At 37.7% G+C, this 24505-nt stretch overlaps 2 protein-coding genes across 6 annotated transcripts; both read left to right on the top strand.

Moving 5' to 3' along the window:
- The first annotated feature begins 917 nt into the window (after positions 1-917).
- Positions 918-11797, top strand: LOC148308980 (lipase 1-like). 5 transcript variants are annotated; one of them, XM_088260804.1, is made up of 9 exons: positions 918-1022; positions 1932-2062; positions 3489-3669; positions 4712-4823; positions 5728-5965; positions 7408-7506; positions 9199-9280; positions 10906-11048; positions 11505-11781. In XM_088260804.1, the coding sequence occupies exons 2-9, from the start codon at positions 1979-1981 to the stop codon at positions 11667-11669; spliced, it is 1104 nt and encodes a 367-aa protein (XP_088116930.1). In that variant the 5' UTR covers positions 918-1022; positions 1932-1978; the 3' UTR covers positions 11670-11781. The 5 variants fall into 5 exon arrangements, with proteins under 5 accessions (XP_088116930.1, XP_088116925.1, XP_088116927.1 ...); XM_088260799.1 differs by having other exon boundaries at positions 926-1332; positions 11505-11797; XM_088260801.1 differs by having other exon boundaries at positions 965-1022; positions 1914-2062; positions 11505-11797.
- Positions 11798-15657: 3860 nt separating this feature from the next.
- On the top strand, positions 15658-23946 carry LOC148308979 (lipase member K-like). Its single transcript, XM_088260753.1, has 8 exons — positions 15658-15814; positions 16833-17013; positions 18582-18693; positions 19390-19627; positions 21040-21165; positions 22060-22141; positions 22854-22996; positions 23668-23946. The coding sequence occupies exons 1-8, from the start codon at positions 15731-15733 to the stop codon at positions 23896-23898; spliced, it is 1197 nt and encodes a 398-aa protein (XP_088116879.1). The 5' UTR covers positions 15658-15730; the 3' UTR covers positions 23899-23946.
- Positions 23947-24505: the final 559 nt, after the last annotated feature.

Here is a 24505-nt window from a genome sequence, read left to right as displayed (position 1 = left end):
CGGAGTACATGGCCAAGCCAACTGAATCGTCTTTTCTGGATGACAGTTGTGACCAAGATTTGCTGCGTCCTACACCTTATCTCTTCATTCCCCACGAAGTCAATCCACCGCAAGCCTAAAATTCTCCACTAACCTATTCTCAAAGCTTAGTACACGGCTGCTCTGGGCCCTAGTAAGGTGCCATGTTTAACAGCCGTATAAGAGAACAGGACCAATGCAGGCATTGTATAGACGGTATTTGGTCTTCACCGAGTATAAATTCGATATCCAGACAGCCTTCATACTGTTAAATGCAGACCCTGCAAGTCCTAATCGCACTCCCAGTTCCTTTTGAAGGCTGCCATTTTCAGTCTTGTACACTCCCAAGTACTTGAAACTCTCGACCCTTTCTATGCGCTGGTTACTCAACATCAAGGGTTGTTGGGCATCTAGGTATGAGCTGTTGCACAACACATGGGTTTTTGCAACATTTATTGTAAGCCCCATGTGCGTAGAGTGCCTATTTACCCTGTCGACGATTAATTGAAGACCCTCGACGGAGTCATCAATTATAACTTTAGTTTAATTGATGTATTATATATGATTACGCTAGTTACAGTAAAACCCACGATATGACGGACTAATTTGAGGGAGGGGGGGGGCCTTAAAGCCAAAATTCTTAATTGTGGGTTTATTGTTATTTATATTTTTATGAATTTCTATTGTTTCAAAATGTTGCAGTTTATGGCTTTGCGTATTAATTATTTTTAGGATTTCTACGTTATTGTGGTTAAATTTGTGATCATTATCTATTAAATGATTACCGAATTCCGAAAAAAAAACTGTTTTCGTAAGATAAAACACAACATTTTGTAATTGGTACGCTTTCTCTCTAAAAGGCAAAGATTAATTATATATATTTATTGCCCACAATATGCATTTGCATATTGAGCGTATATGTACATGTACATATAATGTCAACACCTCACTAGAATACGGACCCACTGCCAATTTGATTAGTGTCGTGCTGTTATACGAGAAGTGTCAGTAAATAGTGTCATGAATATATACATATAAATATCAATATATAAAACTGCCTTTTTTGTTGTTGTTAAATATGATTTAATTAAATTTTTCGATATCAAAGGGAAAGAATACATTAATCGAAATAAATACCGTCGGTAATTACTATTTTCGCCCATTTTTCTGGCAAAGCACGAGATCCGTGGTAGAAGAACTGGGCTTTTGAAGAAATCCATTGGACTAACTATTCTTTGTAGGAATCAAAGTGCTGTTTCGATAGTCCGTGTTGTATTGAAGAAAACAAGTGGTAGTGTGAGGAGGCTTTATCAGGTGAATACGAAGGGTAGGGTAAGACTTCCGAGACTAGTGATTCCAACGTTTCCTGGACTGGCTTAGCCACGCGCTGCCGGGTATTTTCATGCAGCAAAATCACTTTTTTAATGGGCCAACAGACACTGCCATATCTGTTAGTCCATTCACCGCGTTTTTCCTCCAAAGCTCGATTCGAATTGATGAGCTGTAGCGATCAGTAGTAACAGTTTCACCAGGTTTCAAAATCTTAAAATACACAGCATCTTTCTGATCCCACCAGATGCAGATAACGGCTTCTCTCCTTGGAAGTTCCGTTTTGATTGTGATGTTGATGGTTGACCTGGACCAACTGTATATTTTTTGCTTTATCCTGACGGAGCACGTTCGAGATAAGCCTCCTTGAGCATTCTATGTGCTTCGGCAGTAGTTTTCTTCCAGCGAAAAGCAAAATTATATATATATATATATATATATATATATATATATATATATATATATATATATATATATATATATATATATATATATATATATATATATATATATATATATATATAATTATTTAATTCTAATATTTTTTTATAAAATTAAATAAAAAGATAAAGTTAAATTTACAGTGAGTATATTTCAAAAGGACAACTTCAAATAAAAAAAACATAAAAATATGAATAAAATAATAAGTTTGTTGATGATCATTTTATGGAAATCTCTACTGTCGTCGTCACATAAGGCAATTCCCAAAACTACGGTGAGTACTAATAATAATGTGAAAATTATTAATGCATTGCAAACTTGTTCTTATCAGCTTTGATTATCAGAAAAAAAGTGTACACGCAAAATGGGTGTGCAAAAATTTGCATACATAAAAAGAATAGCAGTCATCAAGGCAAGTCTTATTTTGTCTACTTCTTCTTTACATGTCGTGTGGTCCCCCCCGACGTTAACTATTACTTGTGTGAATGTGTCCCTACTTTGGGCAGTTCGAAACAGCTACTCGACGCTCCATACTCCTGTCCGCCTGTGTATATTATGGAGCCAGGAGATCCGCCTTCATCCGACACCTCTTCGACCCCCGATCTTAACCTTGACGATCAGTTTATCTACAGTTGATATAAACAGCTTCTAAGTGTTACAGTAAAACCACCATGATGTACGTCTGGCTCCTATGCAGCATTTACCTCCAACATATCGCTCACTCCTTTCAAGAACGTCACAAATAATAAAAAAAAACTTGATATTTCAAGGGAACGTTTTTTGAGTTTGAAAATATAATGTATTAAAAATACTTTTTTACTGTGCAACAGATCTTTTTAGGTAAAACCTGAAGGTTTTTTCTCAATTTGAAAAATATTTAGTGTATTTAAAAAAATAATTAAACAATACCTTTTCTTCAAAATGCAAAAACAACACTCTCTTCCCTGTAGCGGGTAAATATTAAGTTAAAAATATGCCACTTTTGCTGGGATATAGTACATTTTCTGGGCAATCCAAACATGCACAACTGAATATTGACGATTTTTGATATATGACGTTGTTGAAAGGAGTGAGCGTTATTCAAAATGCTTGTTTATTCAAAATCCATCTTCACCTTCTTGGTGTAGGCCTTGTGACCTGTTTTTGAAAAGAATTAGCCTTCTGCGATGTTGATTCCCAGCAAACAATCCATCTCTTTGATGGTCTGCCCGGCAGTCTTGATACCTTAGGGTTACCTGTGCAGTGCAATGCGGGGGAGTCTGGATGATTCCATTCTCCTCACATGTGCATACCATTGTCTTCTTCGTTGCCTTCCCCACCTAACGATGTCTTGGATATTGCATACTTGTCTTATCCTAGTGTTCCTTATCCTATCTCGTAGACTCTTGCCAGATATGATGCAATGTGGGGGAGTCTGGATAGTTCCATTCTCCTCACATGTGCATACCATTGTCTTCTTCGTTGCCTTCCCCACCTAACGATGTCTTGGATATTGCATACTTGTCTTATCCTAGTGTTCCTTATCCTATCTCGTAGACTCTTGCCAGATATGATGCAATGTGGGGGAGTCTGGATAGTTCCATTCTCCTCACATGTGCATACCATTGTCTTCTTCGTTGCCTTCCCCACCTAGCGAGAGCCTTAATTACTGACAAACGTGTTTTTTGTTAATATTCCTATGTGTATGAAATGTTCCATAGATGGAGATATTGCGCGCCGAGGGCTACTCCGTCGAGGAGCATGTGGCGCGCACGGCTGACGGGCACCTGCTCCGCGTGCAGCGTATCCCCCCAGCGTGCCCGAGCCCGCCCTTGCTGCTGGTGCACGGCATAATGGATGGTTCTGAAGGCTTCCTTGTCATGGGACGTAACAGAAGTCTAGGTGAGGCGTTTCTTTGTCAGTCATCTCTTCACTGCTGGATGTAGGCTTCTTCTTATATGTGTTTTCCAGACTTCTCTTGTCTGGGCTTTTTCGATCCACTTGCTATCCTTGACGGGTACAATGCTATCAGCTCATTTTTCATGGGGTCCTATGGTTATGTCATCGGCCCATCTTTTCTGGAGCGCTATAACAATATCATCAGCCCATCTTTTTCTAAGTGATGCTCTAGCCATATCCAAATTCCCATCAATCAATCAACAAGAGATGAATTTATAGAGAAAAAAGAGAGTACCTACTTAGCCATGGATCAACCATCAGTTACAACCTTAGAGGGATTCAGGTTATTAAAATAACGAGGGTGCCAAATCAGATGGGGCAAGATATCTGAACGATATAACTAAATTAACTAACTAACCACCATGCCGCTTCCCGCAGGGGTAGGCAAAGTGAACGCATAGTTTGAAAATAGTTTTACGCATATTTCTGTTTCCGTTCTTGTTTTTGCTCCCGTTTTTTACGGAAACCATTGCGGACATGCACACAATAACTTTTGTATGTGTCATCGCAAACATACATTCATTTATATAAATATACTTTGAAATACAGTAGAGCCTCGATTATCCGACCTAAACCGTCCGCGGCAAGGTCGGATACCAGGGAAAATGATAAAAACAACATTTTAAATGTATTAATTTTATTTGCACATTGAAAACTTTTCAAATATCTACATGTAACATAACTGAATGTAACAAACTAAAACATCAAAATGCACTTACGGCAAAGTAATAAAACATGTTTTAGAGTAGCTACATACTTACATATAATGCAGTGAACTACGAAACTAAACTATAGCTAGGGTAAAAAAGTCCGTGATTGTCTTACCGGTAGGTCGGATAACCGAGACTCTGCTGTGTAGGAAATCATCTCCCTATTCCAAAATTTCCCCGTTCACTTATTATATTCTATTTATTCATCTCCTTTAATCGTCTTCTTTGATATCCAACCCTTCGACTATTCTCACACACTTCCTGTATGTTTGCAGGATTTCTTCTGGCTGACGCCGGCTATGACGTGTTTTTGGGTAACTTGAGGGGCAACTGGCATACATCTCACGAAAACAAGTCCAAAAGTGACCCATCGTATTGGGATTTTGGGTATGTAAATTATGTACCTTATAAGGAATTTCCCTCATAACTGTGCGAGCTTTAGGGAGTACTTTTTATAAGATGGCTTTTACCTCGCTTCTAAAGATTATCATTCTGAACATTTTTGGGGTAGAATCCATGTTAAGAAATGGAATAAAATGAGGTAATACTGCGAGAATATACAGGGTGGGGCGCGGTCACTACCTTTTTTGAAACTCTCGCCACAAAACGACAGTTACTCCTAGAACGCGTTTCTATAGCGCATTTGAAAGCACAGGATCTTCATTTTTTTAAGTTTAGTTTAGTGTTAATCATGCTATGGACGAATGAGGAGCGCGCGTTTGCCGTGGAGGCCTACCTTTTCTTCGGCCGTTCCGTCATCGCAACTCAGCGTGCATTCAGAAAACAAGGTCGTGTGCCTTATCGTAAATGGATTTCTACATCAGGTATCATACATTACGATGTGGGTGGATACGTTCAGGAATACTGGTAATGTGAAGAATAAACAAAATGGACCTTCCGGAACAATCAGGATGTATGAAAACGTCGTCGTCATATCCATTTATTTTAGTTTTTATACCCAAACTCGAAGAAAGAGATGTAGGGGAAGTCACATGTATTGTCAGATGTAGGGAATACTTGAATAAAAAACTAGCAAAGGAAGGTTTTTGCTTTTTATCGCCTGTGTATGTGTTATATGTTATGCGTGCGAGTAAAAAAGGATCGATATCTTAATGATACATTCAAAGTATTGTAATTATATCATTCTCAGTGGTCGACGGTTTTTCGGAATGGAATGGAGTCTAGGAGTCACGTTACGTATATTTACCAATAACGTAGTATATCTAGACGTCTTCATTGTTATACGTTTTTTTCTATCCATCAGGCATGTTTATAAATTAATTGTCCACAGAATCGACGAGCACGGGCAGCTGGACGTGCCCGCGATGATGGAGCTCGTGCTGCGCGTGTCTGGCGCGCCCGCGCTGCACTACGTGGGCCATTCTATGGGCACGACGTGCTACATGATCATGTGCGCGACCAGACCCGACCTGGCAGCTCGCGTGCTCTCCTTCGTGGCGCTGGGGCCCGCCGTGCACATGTCGAAACTGTTCCCATTGGCTGACTATGCCACGAGAGTGGGAATACCGGTATGGTTCTTGGGATTTCTAAATGATTGTTTGACTAACCTTTTCCACTCTGACCATTTTTTCTCATAACTACAGCTACTCTGATAAAAAAAATGTGACGTTTTTCTACCATTAAAATAAATATTTTAGTTATTGTAACTGCAGACAGTTGGTAGAATTCCATATTGAATTGTTGGGTAATATATCCAAAATAAAACAAGGTTTGTTGGATTGAATTCTACATTTATTTATGTAGGTACTTATATGTTAATACGTGACGCGTTTCGTCTTCTTAGGACATTATCAAATATAGTGTTTGTTAATGTAGAATTCAATCCAACAAATCTTGTTTTATTTACGATATATTACACAACAATTAAATATTTTAGTTCCCTAATTTTAGGACAATCTGGCAATTCGTATGACCGTCAAATATTTGGTACATTTCTAAAAAAATGCATTCAAAATCACACTCAAAGTAAATAAAAATAATACATTTGCTTTAAATTTGTGTAATTCGCATTTTTTGCTATATTACAGAGAAGTATTTGTGTATAATATAGGTAATATCGTAGTTGTACAGGAAAAAGTGACCAACTAACAAAACATAAAATATTCAGGAGGACCATTTAAGTCACTTTTGCTTGGCAAGAAAATAAACCGCAATGTAATTTTTAACAAAATATACGTTCTTTAACAATCAAGCGATGGCAGGCGATTCTCGTCGGCGCGCTCCGGTTGGCCGCTTTTGTTGAATCCGCTCAGTGTTGTCAACCTAATAATTCAGTGTTGTCAACCTGACAACACCAAATGGCGTGGCCAGACGGCTACAAAGTCAACATATTAGACTTCCAAGTTTAATATCCTTTGGCGGTTTTTTTCAGGGCAATGTTAAGCTAGTAAGATATCAAATAGTTAATGATCACGTTTTTGTAAAAAATACACTTGGTCACTTTCTCCTGTATGACTACGATATATACAAATAATGAAGTGTTATCCTCAAAAACATCTCATTGAAGTTACTTTCTAATAATGTTGTACTAAGGTGATGAGTTTGTTGATTAATTGTTGATGGAGGACTTGTGCTAAAAGGAAAAAAACACGAGCTATTGCACCTATCATGAATGGCAATATAGAGGGTCGACGAGGCGTGGTCAGAGGGCAGATCTCCTGGCTCCGGAATAAACAAGATTGGACAGGGATCAGGACCGTCGAGGCACTGTTTAGAGCTCCCAAGACAAGACTATTGCTCTCGAGTGATAGTGATAGTCGATACTATACGATAAATGTACAGAATGTTAAATATTATATTTATATGTGAAATGTACCGCGATACATTTAACTAACAATACATTTAAATTTTCCTTGGTAAGCTAAGTAAAATAAAAATATGAAAGAAATGTGTTTTGATTAAATTAACTTAGAAGTATTTTACATAAGTTGTGTTATTATTTTGCTTGCAGGAAATACTCATGTCGTGGGGGGTCAGCAACATCACGCCGACCACATTCTTCAAATACATCTTTGTTTTCATGCAAATGAGAGATATTCAAGAAAATTTGGTGAGGCCAACTCTCTACTTCTTACTTTTAATTCCCTCTCCCCGGACCATAGTAGTTTGTAGGGTAGAGCATTCGACATATAAGGTTTTCCTTAGTTGAATGAAGGCAGAGTTACCAATCCAGTACAGGGTTCTCAGATCAGCTGAGGCAGGGTTTTCAGTCCTGAGCAGGGTTATCATATCAGGTCAGTAAACGCAAGTTTATCAGTCCTGCGCAGAGTTATTAGGTCAATAGGGTTATCGGGCCAGTCTATATACTGACTGCCTTTACTGCCTTTGCAAGGTCCTGCGCAGGGTTATCAGGTCAGTAAAGGCAAGTTTATCAGTCCTGCGTAGGGTAATTAGGTCATTAAAGGCAAGGTTATCAGTCATGCGCAGCGTTATCAGGTCTTTGCAAGGTCCTGCGCAAGGTTATCAAGTCAGTAAAGGCAAGGTTATCAGTCCTGCACAGGGTTATCAGGTCAGTAAAGTCAGGGTTATCAGTCATGCGCAGGGTTAACAGGTCAGTAAAGGCAGGGTTATCAGTCATGCGCAGGGTTAACAGGTCAGTTAAGACAGGGTTATTAGTCCTGCGCAGAGTTCGAGCGTCTTAGAAACTCCTTCGAAAACTGTTGTTTTACGAAGATGTTTCTTCATAGACTCAATTTCAGTAACAAAACCTTTCAATCATACTCAATATTTATTCATTTAAACTTCGTGTACAGAAAATAAATAAGTACATAGGCGGACTTATTGCTTAAAAGCAATATCTTCCAACCAACCAAAAACAGACAAGTGATATTGATCAAAACGTTTGATACCATATATAGCTGTTTGCAATCAGAGGGTAGATAGTACTTGCACATAAAAAAAACTTAAATTACAAAAGATGATAATAAGGAGGGCAAAGGAAAAAGGGGGTTGTAGGAAGGAGGTAGAGGGAAAAACTAAGGGAGGAGGATTGATGGACAGTTAGGATTCTAATAATAAATAGTAATGTCTCCCCAAAAATTCCCCAATCGACTTGAGATTTCCCGCAGTTTGGGAAATTCCCCACAGATTGGTAACCCTGCTTGTGACCAAAGCACTTTTACGCATACTTCAGCAACATACAACATATCTTCACTGTTCTAATGAGTTTTTCTTCCCATAGATGATTTAGATCAGATAACTTTTTAACATTATCGAGTGTATTGCATTGTTTTTTTATTGTATTTATGGCCACCTCGTGCGTGCGTGGTATAACGGAGGTCACCAATTTGGAAACCCTGTGTGTGTGTGATTGACGGGATGCCAGAGCAGGATATTTAAAAGAAATGCTTGCTTACAGTTTGTTTATTGATATAAAATTCTTACACGATTTGATAACGATTGAAATTAACTTATTATAATTTATCTAATTGATTATTGAACTTTGAATGAAATATGAAGCTAAAATATACGTTCTTTAACAATCAAGCGATGGCAGGCGATTCTCGTTGGCGCGCTCCGGTTGGCCGCTTTTGTTGAATCCGCTCAGTGTTGTCAACTTGGCAGTAGCAGTATAATTCAGTATTGTCAACCTGACATCACCAAATGGCGTGGCCAGACGGCTACATATTTAAGCATACCTGTGGGTGTGCCACAGGAGTCTAACTTTCGCTCTGTTCTACAACATAATAAGGATGTTTTATTTTTATTTATTGTAACATGAAGAAAACGTTTTTTTTTCCAGGAAATGGCGTCAAGTCTAGCCGCGAATGTCCAGCCAATAAGTTTAAAAAGTTTATTCCACCTTTATCAATTAGCTCAAAAAGGTATTGCAGAATATCTAACTGTTAACCATATTCAACATTATGTAGATCGTAAGAAATAGTGGCAAACTAAATAAAAAATAGAAAAAAATAATTGAAAACTATAAACTTTTATGGTGTCTTTCATCGATATGGTAGGTGATTTTTACTAAGACGTCTCGCAGACTAAATCAAATCATTCGAAGATCTTCATTCACTCTCCAGGAGAAGTCGCAAATGACAATCGCTTCTATTGCTTCTGGAAACTATCTTATACAATGAGACGTAGAAGTGATATGTGTCGCTTCTTTCAAAATCCGCCAGATCCAATTTTATAAGATTATAAAATAAATTCTCTTTCGGAATGTCAATTGTGGGTTTTGTTGTTTAAAATATTTAGATACTTGAAAACTCTGCTAAAAAATACTTAAAAACAGTTGTATTTCAAATTCCGCTATATTCATGGAACTTGCTTTCTGACCCATATAGGGCAATCAGAGAGCGGGGATAGGTCAAAAATTAAGATGACTTCATTATCGGTTTGTGTCTCGTGTTTTTTTTAAATACTGAATAAATTAAAAAAAGGGAAAATCCTCTATTTCATAATATTTTATCTAAAGACAGACAAATCTTTTAAACATAAATGTTACCCGGAGAATTTTGCATTTCTTGTAAAATCGTCTTACATGGATCTGGCGGATTTTGAAAGTAGGCGACACATATACACATTAACACATAGATGCATAGAATCTTTTCTGGTCGTTTCCTTCATCGCTAATTAATAATTGTCCCCTGCTGGCTTCCTCTGAAACCTCGGACAACACTCCGCCATTGGTCCCTGCATTGTGCTGTCTTTACAGCTCCCGCAACGGAGAGGCCTGTGATTTCTTTCACCTGGTTGGTCCATCGGGTTGGAGATCTACCCCTAGCTCTCTAGGTTCTAGGCCTCCTACATTCTCTAGGTTGTCTGGTGGTCCATGAGCAATGTGGCCGAAGAACTGGAGAACTCGTCTTTGGCGAAATTCAAAAGAAGATCCATGATCCTTATATGCTTCAATATCGATGCGTTTGTTCTCTTTGCTGTCCATGGGATTGAAAACATCTACTTCCAGTATTTTTTGACATCTCAACGTATATGAAGAAGAATATGGACGTCTGGGCATTTATGGGGCTTACGACGTGTAACATTCACCAATTCTACCCATTATGGACAACCACACTAATCGAATTCTTGGAAGTTCTATATATATGGTCCAATTTCAAAACATTGTACTTGAATCACCAGAATTTCACTAAAGACATCTATCGGTAAGATAAAATAAGCTTTTTATTGAGCAGAAACTCTTTCATTTGTATTCGAGGTCTGAATCCTGGATTATAATCACTTACATGAGAAACGCCAGAAAATATCCTTTTCATCATATTATTTTCGCTTATAATTTTACCAGCTAATGTTTTAACAACATTTTTAATGGGTGTCCGAATAATTGTTCACAAATTTGGATTATAATTGGAAAGAATCCAGATTTTTGAAGTAGTATTTTGACACACTTAAAATGTTGTATCTTCTCCAGCACCAAATCTCAAATGCGTCTAGTTTTAGCATTGATATTTGAAGGTTGTAATTATTTTTGTATTGAATAATCTAGCAACCTTGAATTGGTTTGACTACGGGAAACAGGATAACATGAAACGCTATGGCAGCTTGACTCCACCGAGCTATAATCTCACTGCCAACAGGGCACCGGTGGCCCTCTTCTGCGCACAAAACGACGACTTCATCACGATGGAAGTAAGTTAAATTTATAATATTTTGTTTTATTATTGGTGAGACGAAGAAGCTTTTTATTGAGCCAAAACTCTTATATTTGTACGTGAGGTCCGAATCCTGGATTATAATCACGTACATGGAATCAGCTTTCCTCGTTCTCAGGTTGTAGGTCTTTCTATCAAGGACAACATTGCCTAGGTCATGCCTTATTACGTTATCTTTCTGTAGCATCCATGAATTTTTTGGTCTTCCTCTAGATGACTTTACAGGAAGATCCAAGGCGATCGCCTGGTTTACAATATGTTCAGGTTCTCTACGTACTATGTGCCCATACCATCTCAATTACCTTTCCTCTACCTAAATTAATGTCTGTTACACCTAGGCTTCTCTAATGGTGAGCTCTGTTATAATTGACTTTAATAAATCTAATTAATTATTAAACACAATTGTTTACATTAATGTATGTAAATTTTACAGGATTGTATTTTTCTGAAAGATACTTTGAAAAAAACCAACGATGATGTGGTTTTAAATACGGTATCCTGGATGGAGTTCAACCACGGCGACTTCATTCACCACAATGATCTATACGAACTTCTCAACAAGGATGTCATCAACACTATCAGAAGGTTCCACTTATAATGCACCACAGAAAAAGTGGAATTAACAGTAGAGACCACAAAAAAAAGGAGTTTGATGCTCTTTGATGTGTGATTTAATTATTAAAAAACGTGTAATAAATCATTATTTAATGACTTTTTTTTTCAATAGTACCGTAGAACGGGGCTACTTAAACTTTGATGTGGTACTTAAGCCCAGTATAAAAAATGATTTGAATCTGTATTTGGTCTACAATAATGAACGTATTGACATGATTCATTGTTTCCCTGACAGGTGACACTTATTGTCACGATACTTCGATCGATACCACGATCTTAATATTTTTTTTGTACTGGGCTCAAGTACCACATCAAAGTTCAAGTAGCCCCGTTCTACGGTACCTACCTACAAAAAGACAGTCACACAATTTGACTGTCTGTTACGGTTTGTATGCTGATGATGAAGTGCCTCTTGCCAATAGCAGAAAAGACCTGCAGGAGATGGTGACGAAGGTATACAATGTGTGCAAGGAAAGCGATTTGCTGATGAATCTAAAGTTATGGATTTTGAATGAGATGAATGTAGATCTGGGTGTGAAATAGTAGTGAATGGGGAAATTATGGAACAGATAGATGATTTTGTATTGTATTTGGGAATATAGGTTCTCTAGGAAAGGAAAGATTGATAGAGATATGGAAATGAGTGTGAATGCTGGGATCAGAGTGAATGGTGCATTGAAATCTGTAAAAGCAAATAAAAACCTTTCAGCGAAATCTAAAATGGCAGTACACAACGGAGTACTGCTTCCAACCCTAACGTATGGAAGTGGAACATGGATTCGGCGAAAGAAGAAGTAGACAGAATGCAGTCGAAATGCGATATCTCAGACAAATGTGCGCAAAACGATGTATGATCGATATTCGAATAGCGATATAAGGAATGAATACAAGGCTAAGATAAGCATTATCGTTTAAACTAAAAAAGGAGTTTGGATATGGTTTGGACATGTGGAGCAAGCGAGTGAAGAAAGAACAGCAAAACAAAATGATGAGGAGATTCATGAATGTGGCGAGATTGAGAGGCGAAGATTGTTTGCTAAAACAGATTGTTGTGGCGTTCCATTCACTCTCTGCCCACACCTGCGGGGAAGTGGCGTATTGGTAAGTAGTTAGTTAGTTTAAAATTATTACAATTAGCTCAGTATCATATGAGATAACCGATAATATCCTTGATGCGACGTACAAAAGAAACATTTATGGAAAAAGAATTTCTTACAAGAGCGGTTCAGCAAAGTCAAGAGTTGCGGTAACAGGTAAGTGCGATGGTTTTTGTGTCCGTAGCTGGACATACATGTGTACCATTATTAACTGAGACCTTTTGCTATTTTTCTGGTAGCTCTGTAATTCTATCAGTGTAGAACTTCTGCGGGTATCTTCAAAAAACTTGTCCAAGTGTTGTTCAGCGGCGCTTCGGTTGGCCAATTTTTCATCATCAAGAAAGTTTAGGAGAGACCGAGATAACGGTAATCAGACGGTGCAAGATTTGGACTATACGGTGGGTGCATTAAAACTTCGCACCCAGTTCCGTCAATTTGTTCCGAGTCGTCAAAGATGTGTGTGTTCAATTTAATTGTGCCCAGTCACTTGTTTGACAGCCGCGCAGCCGATCGCTTACTGAATCATCCAGTTTGAGAGTTTGCCCTTAACTTCAGCATACATTTCCGCGATTATTAATATTCATATTACGTACATTAGCTGAGCCGGCGAACGTTGCCCCGTACAGGCGGACTTTGGTAATAAAAGTTTATGTAAATAAAATTCATATATGTATGTTTTTTTTACATCTCTCATAGTTAAAGAAGAATATATAAGTCTGAGTATTAACAGGGCTTACGACCCGTAATATGCTGGTTAAGTGATCTCTTTTTACACGTGCACTATTCACCATATTACACACGATTTAAAACCACACTACTCAAATTTTTATAACTCCTAGATAAGAGTAGGCCGTTGATAGATGATTTTTTTTTATAACAAAGACAAATGGGTCTAAAAAGTTGTAATTTAGATTGCACATAGCATAAAATACATTTGAAAAATATTCCATACTACTTTTGGCCCTCAACCACATCAGAAAGTTTTCGAAAAGCCATTTTTTTGCGATTTACCATCAGTCAAAATGCAAAAATGGCTTTTCCGAATACTTTGAGCTCCGGTCAAGGGCCGAAAGTAGTATGGAATATTTTTTACATTATGTGCAATCCAAAATGAAACTTTTTAGACTCCTTAACTAACTTACCATCACGCCGCTTCCCGAAGGGGTAGGCAGAGAGAACAGAACGCCACACCACTCTGTCTTGTCTTGTCTCACAATGTCTGCAAACATTCTTTGCCTCATCCACGTTCATGCATCTCCTCATACATTCCCGCCGATTGTTTCGACTCCTAACCTGACCGCTTTCAAGTATTTGGGATACCTGACTGTGCCAAATTTTTCTCGGTCTTCCTCTGCTCCTTTTTCCAATTACATTCGCCTCATAAATGTATTTTACCGTTGTTTCCCCACTCATTCGTTCTACATGTCCAAACCATCTCAACACACCTTTCTTAATTAAATTATATTGTAGACCCCTTTCATAGTTAAATCAGCCCACCCTATCCGATATATTTGATCAATCTCGTGACACAGCACATACGAGTTCACAACAACTATCTATGTTGGATTGAGAAAGCTTTTATTAAGCAGAAACCCTTTTATTTGGATGTATGCTTATGTAAGTGTGCCAGGCGTAGGGTCCTTAGTTTAATTTCTGTTTTCGTAAAGATAAAAACATGAAAAAATGTAATTGCTACATTCTCTCTTAGGCAAAGATAAATTATACGTATTCGAGTATATATTTATTATGGATTTGCATATTGCAAATACATGTACATATAACACCTCACTAGAATATGGACCCACTGCTAATTTGATTTTGTATCGTGTTATCATAGTGTCGGCAAATAGTGTTGTGCATAAATATAAACTTAAATATTATTTTTTGACATCTCATCGAAGATGAAGAAGAATATGGAAGTCTGGGAATTCACGGGGCTGACAACCGTCGTAGGGTGGTTTAAGTGATCACTTTACACACGTGTAACATTCACTAATTCTACCCATTATTGACAACCACACTACACAAATTCTTGGAAGTTCTATATATAAATGAACCAATTTTGAAACATTGTTCTTGAACCATGTAAACCAGCCTATGACGGTCGTCAGCCTCGTAAATGCCCAGACTTCCATATTCTTCCTCATCTTTGATAAGATGTCAAAAATAAAATGAAAAATGCTCCTACAATTGGAGATAATCCAGATTTGTGAACAAGTATTTGGACACACTCAAAATGTTGTACATAAATATAAATATATAAAAGTGCCCCTTTTTGCTTAATTTAACCATTTTTTTTATACCAAAGGGAAAAAATACATGAATCGAAATAATTAACGTTGCTAATTACTACTTTTGCCTATTTTCCTGGCAAAGCACGAGATCCGTGGTAGAAGAAATACTGGTCTTTTGAAGAAATCTATTGCACTATAAATTCTTTGTAGGAATCAAAGTGCTGTTCCGACAGTCCACGTTGCATTAAAGGAAACAAATGGTAAAGTGAGGAGGCTACATCAAGTAAATACGCGGGGAGGGGTAAGACTCCCCAGCCTAGTGCTTCCAAAGTTTATTGGACTGGCTTAGCCACGTGCTGCCGGGCATTTCGTGCAGCAAAATCACTTTGTGAATGGGCCAACAGACACTGCCATATCTGTAGGCTCATTCACCACGTTTTTTCCCCAAAGCTCAATTCAGACTGATGAGCTGTTGTCGGTATGATTCAGAAGTAACTGATTCACCAGATTTCAAAATCTCAATGTACACAGCATATTTCTGATCCCATCAGATGCAGAGAAAAAACCTTCTCTCCATGGATGGATGTGATTTACTTAATATATTTTTTAAATAAATATTTTTTATAACATTCGATAAAAGTTACAGTAGTGAGTATATTCTAAAAGGAATAATTAAATTTATTTTTAATAAGTGTTAAAAAATAATACAAAAAATGAATAAAACAATAAGTTTGTTGATGATCATTTTATGGAAATCTCAACTGTCGTCGTCACAAAACACAATTCCCAGAACTGCGGTGAGTACTGATAACAATGTGAAAATTATTACCGCATTTAAAACTTAATACATAAAAAAGCGGACTAGAAAAAAATGCTCACAAAAAAGACTGAAGAGTTACAGTCATCAAGGCAAGTCTTATTTTGTCTACTTCTTCTTTACATGTCGTGTGGTCCCCCCCGACGTTGACTATTACTTGTGAGAATGTGTCCCTATTTTGGGTAGTCCAAAACATTTCCTCGATGCTCCATACTCCTGTCCGCCTGTGTATATTTTGGAGCCAGGAGATCCACCTTCATCTGATCTGATCTTCGACCCCCGATCTTACCTTTGATGATCAGTTTGTCTACAGTTGATCTAAACAGCGTCTTAGTGTTACAGTAAAACCACCATGATGTACGTCTGGCTCCTATGCAGCATTTACCTCCGACATATGGTATGCGCAAATAAATGTCATACATGTCCTGTTTATTCTAAATCCATCTTCTTCTTCTTAGTGCAGGCCTTGTAACCTGTTTTTGAAAAGAATTAGCCTCTTGCGATGATGATTCACAGCAACCAATCCATCTCTTTGGTGGTCTGCCTGGGAATCTTGAAACCTTGCGATTGGCGGTGCAGGCAATGTGGGGGAGTCTGGATGGTTCCATTCTCTTCACATTCATTGTCTTCTCCACCTAACGACCACTTGGATCTCGCATACTTCTATTATCCTATAGTGTTATTCTATCTCGTAGACTCTTGCCAGATATGATGCGATGTGGGGGAGTCTGGATGGTTCCATTCTCTTCACATTCATTGTCTTCTCCACCTAACGACCACTTGGATCTCGCATACTTCTATTATCCTATAGTGTTATTCTATCTCGTAGACTCTTGCCAGATATGATGCGATGTGGGGGAGTCTGGATGGTTCCATTCTACTCACATGCTCATACCGTTTTCTTCATCATTGCCTTCCCCCCATAGCGAGAGTCTTAATTTCTGACAAACTTAGCGCGTTTTTTGTTAATATTCCTATGTGTATGAAATGTTCCATAGATGGAGATATTGCGCGCCGAGGGCTACCCCGTCGAGGAGCACGTGGCGCGCACGGCTGACGGGCATCTGCTCCGCGTGCAGCGTATCCCCCCAGCGCGCCCGAGCACGCCCGTGCTGCTGATGCACGGCATAATGCATGGTTCTGAAAGCTTTCTTGTCATGGGACGCAACAAAAGTCTAGGTGAGGCTCTTCTTTGTGCTCTTGTGTCTCTTATTTTCAGACTTCTCTTGTTTGGACTTTTTTGATCCACTTCCTATCCGTGACGGGGACAATGTCATCAGCTCATCTTTCAGAGAGAATAGAACGCTACACCACTCTGTCTTTGCAAACAATCTTCGCCTCTTCAACATTCATACATCTCTTCATATATATATGTAATAAAATACCTAGGTACCTACCTATACATTTTATTAAGTACTTACAAAAAGTACCTACATAAAACAGTTCTACCACCAGATGCCGCATGCGTCGCTCAGAATAAAACAAAAGACTTCCGATAATATTATTAACTGTCAGATAGATAGATAGATAGATAGATAGATAGATATAAAAATTATTATAAAGATAAATTAAGAATAAACTTTAATTACAAAGCAACACATTGTTTATTTTATTATTATACATCCACTTTACATATTATTTACACCCATTTTACAAAGAAAAATATTACCACGTTATATATATACCCGCCGATTATTCCGACTCCTGATCTGACCAAACCATACAGGCTTCGTTCGCTTTCAATTCAATTTTGTTCCATATTAAAATTTTGAAAAATATCTTTTGTTTGATGAATGCATTAAAACATTGTACCTCCCTAGGTTAAGCGGTATAGGTACGCATATTCAAATCTATCAAACTGGACACATCTTTATACAGTTTGAATTTGGTACAAAAACCTGTCAAATGAACCAAGCGAGATTCTTCTGTGTTTCCAAATGTCAAAATGGTGTAAGAAAACTGTCACAATGTGAAAATAGTTTTAAACATATTTCTGTTTCCGTTCTTGTTTCTGCTCCAGTTTTTTACGGAAACCATCGCGGATATGCAAACAATAACCTTTGTAAGTTTCTTCGCATATATACATTCATTCATAAACATTACTATCGTCCTACGTGTTATATTCTATTCATTCATCCGCTTTAATCGTGTTCTTTGATTTATTTATTGTAACTGCAGACAGTTGGTAGAATTCCATATTGAATTGTTGGGTAATATATCCAAAATTAATCAAGGTTTGTTGTAGTTTAAGATTATGTAGTTTATTGTTTTGGGGGTTAATTTTAAAAGCAATTATTTGTTGGATATGTTCAACCGTTTATTTATCAATGCAATCAAATTGTAAAGGATAAAGTGGAGTAGGTTGTCTCTCTTCCGGTAGCAGTCTTTGATCTCGGTCTTCAGCCAGTACAGTTGTGCTTTCTTCACCGCTTGGTTGCCTGTAAATGATCTGGATCTGTGGATATATGTATGTAGTTTGGAACTATTTTAAGCTTGCTGCACTGATTATTAAACCACAGATTTTGGATCACTTTATGAAGTTTAAGTTTTAATCCTCGGTAAAGCACTGCTAGAGTAGCTATGTCAGCTACTTTTACCTTATTTATTGTAACTGTAGACAGTTGGCACAATTCCATATTGAATTGTTGAGTATTATATCCAATAATATATACAAGGGTTCTTTGATAACCGTCCCTTCGACTATTCTCACACACATTCTGTATCAAGTGATTTTGATATGTTTGCAGGATTTCTCCTGGCTGACGCTGGCTATGACGTGTTTTTGGGGAACATGAGGGGCAACTGGCACACATCGCACGAGAGCAAGTCCAAAAGCGACCCATCGTATTGGGATTTCGGGTGTGTAAATTATGTACTCATAAGCAATTTTCCTTATAAGGGCGTTTGTGCACTACACGGAATTACACGGAATTTTACCGTCCGGCATGTCAGTTAGCATTTTAAAACGACGATTGGCTTGTGCTTTTGTCAATTTTTCTTCGGATCGGTGCTTTTGATCGGTGCGTGAACACATTGCGTGTAAATTCAATCACGCTAAACTGTCGTAGTCGCTTTCATTTTTCATGACCGGACTGCCGGACGGTAAAATTCCGTGTAATCCACAAACGCCCTAACTTTAGAGAAAGGGTTCACAATATATGGAAATCGAAAATATACAAAGTATTTTTTTTGTAGCTGCTAGGGGTAAGAGAAAAAACCAACATATGGAGCAAAATAATGGGTCGGCGATCAAGACTTTGTACATTCAAATGTTTTTCCTATCTTTTGCCTTGTGTATATGTTATTTGTTATGTGTGCGAGTATAAAATGATTGATATCTTAATGATATTATATTCAAAGTTATAAAATACATAATTTTTTTTAAAACTTGTATTCAAATTTTGTCATTCTCACAGGTTGACGGTTTTTCGGAATGGAATGAAGTACAGGACTCTCGTTTTATATGTTTACCAAAAACGTATACCTCGATGTCTTCATTGTTATACGTTTCTTTTTTCTATTGATCAGGCACGTTTATAAATGATTTGTCCACAGAATCGACGAGCTCGGGCAGCTGGACGTGCCCGCGATGATGGAGCTCGTGCTGCGTGTTTCTGGCGCGCCCGCGCTGCACTACGTGGGCTTTTCTATGGGCACGACATCCTACATGATCATGTGCGCGACCAGACCCGACCTGGCGGCGCGCGTGCTCTCCTTCGTGGCGCTGGCGCCCGCCGTGTACATGTCGAAAGTGTTCCCATTTGCTGACTATGCCACGAGAGTGGGATTACCGGTATGGTTCTTGGGATTTCTAAATGATTGTTTGACTAACCTTTTCCACTCGGACCATTTTTTCTCATAACTACAGCTACTATGATAAAAAAATGTGACGTTTTTCTACCATCAAAATAAATATTTTAGTTATTGTAACTGCAGACAGTTGGTAGAATTCCATATTGAATTGTTAGGTAATATATCCAAAATAAAACAAGGTTTGTTGGATTGAATTCTACATTTATTTATGTATATGTTAATACGTGACGCGTTTCGTCTTCTTAGGACATTATCAAATATAGTGTTTGATAATGTAGAATTCCATTCAACAAACCTTGTTTTATTTAGGATATATTACACAACAATTAAATATTTTAGTTCCCTAAATTTAGGACAATCTGGCAATTCGTATGACCATCAAATATTTGGTACATTTCTAAAAAAAATGCATTCAAAATCACACTCAAAGTAAATAAAAATAATACATTTGCTTTAAATTTGTGTAATTCGCATTTTTTGCTTTATTACAGAGAAGTAATTGTGTATAATATAGGTAATATCGTAGTTGTACAGGAAAAAGTGCTAAATTGATTAAAAGTGCTAAATTGTGTTGTTAATTGTTGATCGAGGACTTGTGCTAAAAGGAGAAAAGTACGAGCTATTGCATTTGATTAAATAGCAATATAGAGGGTCGACGATGTGTGCTCAGAAGACAGTTTGCCTGGCTCCAAAATATACAAGATTGTACGGGGATCAGGACCGTCGATGCGCTGTTTGAACTGCCCAAATAAGACAACTGCTTTCGAGTGATAGTCGACATCTAACAATGAATTTAAATTTTACTCGGCAAACTAAGTAAAATACAAATATTGCAGAAATGTGTTTTAATTAAATGAACTAAGAAGTATTTAACATTAAGGCGGAGACTGACCGGAGCATTTCGTCATAACAAAACATCGTAACATCGCTCGCGGCGAGCATGTTACGTTATGACGTTACGGCATTGCTGACTGACCACGATCAGTGTTCGCTAGTGGCCTTGTGCTCAGTGTTGCCATATGTCACACCAAAAAATCTGAAAATCTGAATCAATAACTCAAAATCGGTATGAATCTTTGCAACATTGCATTCGTACTGTAGTTAAAATGTCGGACGACAAAGACGTGATTCTTGGTTCTGTGATTTTAATAAATTACTGCTTACTCCAAATGAAGAAAAAAAGAATATAGTGCCAATCCCCACAAATTCCCCCCAGTTTGGGGTATTTCCCACAGATTGGCAACCCTGTAATAACTTAAAATTGCATCCGACTTCGGATGGAGCATTCGGAAGGAGCGGCGAGCAGCTCGGCTCGCTGTACTGACTGCCTGAATGCTCGCATCGTAACATGTTACGTTACGACGAAATGCTCCAGTCAGTCTCCGCCTTTAGGTGTGTTTTAATTTTGTGTGCTTGCAGGAGAAACTCATGTCGCGGGGGGTCAGCCACATCACGCTGACCCCATTCTTCAAATACTTCTTTGTCTTCATCCAAATGACAGATCCTCAAACAAATTTGGTGAGGCCAACTATCTTCTTCTCACATTCCCTCTCTGGGTGTAAATAGTGTGTAGGGCAGAGCATTCGATCGATAAGGTTTTCCTTAGTTGAATGAAGGCAAGGGTTTTCAGATCAGTTGAGGCAGGGTTTTCAGTCCTGCGCAGGGTTATTAAGTCAAGAAAGACAGGGTTATCAGGTCAGTAAAGGCAAGGTTTTCAGTCCTGCGCAGGGTTATCAGGTTAGTAAAGGCAGGGTTATCAGTCTTGCGCAGGGTTTTCAGGTCAGTTTAGGCAGGGTTATTGGTCCTGGGCAGGGTTCGAGTGTCTTAGAAACTCCTTCGAAAATTGTTGTTTTCCAAAGATGTTTCTTCATAGACGAATCGATTTCAGTAACAAAACCCATCAATCACACTCAATCGTCTGCTTCATTATGTATTTTTATAGCGTTATCTACGTTTATCGCATAATTTAATTTCCACTCATTTTAAAATAACTATTTAATTTTGAATTGCACGGAATTTGAATAGCCACATTAACTTGTCCATTGATGATGTGTAGGTGTGTGTACTGTCTGTATTGTAGAGCTAATATTACATACATTGCTTTTATGAAATTCCATAATGCATTGGTGATGCGTCAAAGATTATGACGTTACGCATGTTTAATGTGACTTGTGACCAAACCACTTTTACGTATACTTTAGCAACGTACAGAGATATACCATCTTCACTGTCCCAATAAGTTTTTCTTCTTATGGATGGCTCAGACCAGATAACTTTTAAACATTGTATTTATTTTATTGTAGCACATCTATGGGTGTGCCACAGGATTCTAACTTTGGACCTGTATTACAACATAATAAGGATGTTTTATTTTTATTTATTGTAACATGAAGTTAACGTTTTTTTTTCCAGAAAATGGTGTCAAGTCTAGCCGAGAATGTACAGCCGTTATGTTTCAAAAGTTTAGTCCACTATTGTCAATTAGCTCAAACAGGTATTGCGGAATATCTAACTCTAAACCATTTTCAATATTAGATTAGCAATGTGGCCGAAGAACTGGAGAACTCGTCTTTGGAAAAATTCGAAAGAAGATCCGTGATCCTTATTATGCTTCAATATCGATGAGTTTGTTTTCTTTGCTGTCCGTGGGATTGAAAACATCTTCTTCCAGTATTTTTTGACATCTCAACATAGATGAAGACGAATATGGAAGTCTGGGCATTTACGGGGCTTACAACGTGTAACATTCACCGATTCTACCCATTATGGACAGCCACACTACTCAAATTCTTGGAAGTTTTATATATACGATCCAATTTCAAAACATTATACTTGAATCACTAGAATTTCACTAAAGACATCTATTGGTGAGACGAAAGACGCTTTTTATTGAGCAGAAACTCTTCCATTTGTATTCGAGGTCCGAATCCTGAATTATAATCACATACATGAGAAACGCCAAAAAATATCCTTTTTATCATATTATTTTCGCTTATAATTTGACCAGTTAATGTATTTGCAACATTTTGAGTGTGTCCGAATATTTGTTCACAAATTTAGATTGTAATTGGAGATAATCCAGATTTTTGAAGTAGTATTTTGACACACTTAAAATGTTGTATCTTCTCCAGCACCAAATCTCAAACGTGTCTAGTTTTAGCGTAGATACTTGAAGGTTGTAATTATTTTTGTATTGAATAATCTAGCAACCTTGAGTTGGTTTGACTACGGGAAACAGGAGAACATGAAGCGCTACGGCAGCTTGACTCCACCGAGCTACAATCTGACTGCCAACAGGGCACCGGTGGCCCTCTTCTGCGCACAAAACGACAACTTCATCACGATGGAAGTAAGTTAAATTTATAATATAATTTTTTTGACATTACAACATAGTTGAAGAAGAATACGGAAGTCTGGGCATTTCCGGGGCTTACGACCATCATAGGCTGGTTTAAGTGATCACTTTACACACGTGTAACATTCACCAACTCTACCCATGATTGACAACCACACTATTCAGATTCTTGGAAGTTTTATATAAATGATCCAGTTTCGAAATGTTGTTCTTGAACCATTAGAACTTCACTAGTGTCAATCTATTCGTGAGACGAAGAAGCTTTTTATTGAGCAGAAACTCTTATATTTGTATGTGAGGTCCGAATCCTGGATTATAATGACATACATGGAATCAACTCTCCTCGTCCTCAGGTTGTAGGTCCTTCTATCATGGACAATGTCGCCTAGGTCATGCCTTATTACGTTATCTTTTTGTAGCATCCGTGAATTTTTGGTTTTCCTCTAGATGTCTTTAAAGGAAGATCCATAGGGATCACCTGGTTTACAACATGTTCAGGTTCTCATACCATCTCAATAACCTTTCCTCTACCTAAATTAATGTCTGTTATACCTAGGCTTCTCTAAGGGTGAACTCTGTATTCCATGTTATACCATAATTGAATTTTATAAATCTAATTAATTTTTAAACACAATTATTTAAATGAATGCATGTAAATTTTACAGGATTGTATTTTTGTGAAAAATACTTTGAAAAAAACGAACAATGATGTGGTTTTAAATACAATATCCTGGATGAAGTTCAACCACGACGACTTCATTCACCACGATGATCTATACGAACTTCTCAACAAGGATGTCATCAACACTATCAGAAGGTTCCACTTACAATGCACCACAGAAAAAGAAGAATTAACAGTAGAGACCACAAAAAAAATGGAGTTTGATGCTCTTTGATGTGTGATTTGATTATTAAAAAACGTGTAATAAATCATTATTTAATGACTTTTTTTTTCAATAGTACCGTAGAACGGGGCTACTTAAACTTTGATGTGTTACTTGAGCCCAGTACAAAAAAAAAATTGAATCTGTATTTGGTCTACAATAATGAACGTATTGACATGATTCATTGTTTACTTGACAGGTGCCACTTATTGTCACGATACTTCGATCGATACCACGATCTAATTTTTTTTTTGTACTGGGTTCGAGGAACACATCAAAGTTCAAGTAGCTACGTTCTACGGTACCTACCTACAAAAAGACAGTCACACAATTTGACTGTCTGTTACGGTTTGTATGCTGATGATGAAGTGCCTCTTGCTGATAGCAGAAAATACCTGCAGGAGATGGTGACGAAGGTATACAATGTGTGCAAGGAAAGCGATTTGCTGATGAATCTAAAGTTATGTATTTTGAATGAGATGAATGTAGATCTGGGTGTGAAATAATAGTGAATGGGGAAATTATGGGACAGATAGATGATTTTGTATTGTATTTGGGAATTTAGGTTCTCTAGGAATGGAAAGATTGATAGAGATATGGAAATGAGTGTGAATGCTGG

This window comes from Brachycentrus maculatus, unplaced genomic scaffold (genome assembly GCF_059751285.1).
Source record: "Brachycentrus maculatus isolate JH-2025_06_01 unplaced genomic scaffold, ASM5975128v1 h1tg000142l, whole genome shotgun sequence".
NCBI classification, from domain to species: domain Eukaryota; kingdom Metazoa; phylum Arthropoda; class Insecta; order Trichoptera; family Brachycentridae; genus Brachycentrus; species Brachycentrus maculatus.
The sequence above is the reverse complement of the archived record's forward strand: the minus strand, read 5'-3'. Positions and strand labels throughout refer to the sequence as shown.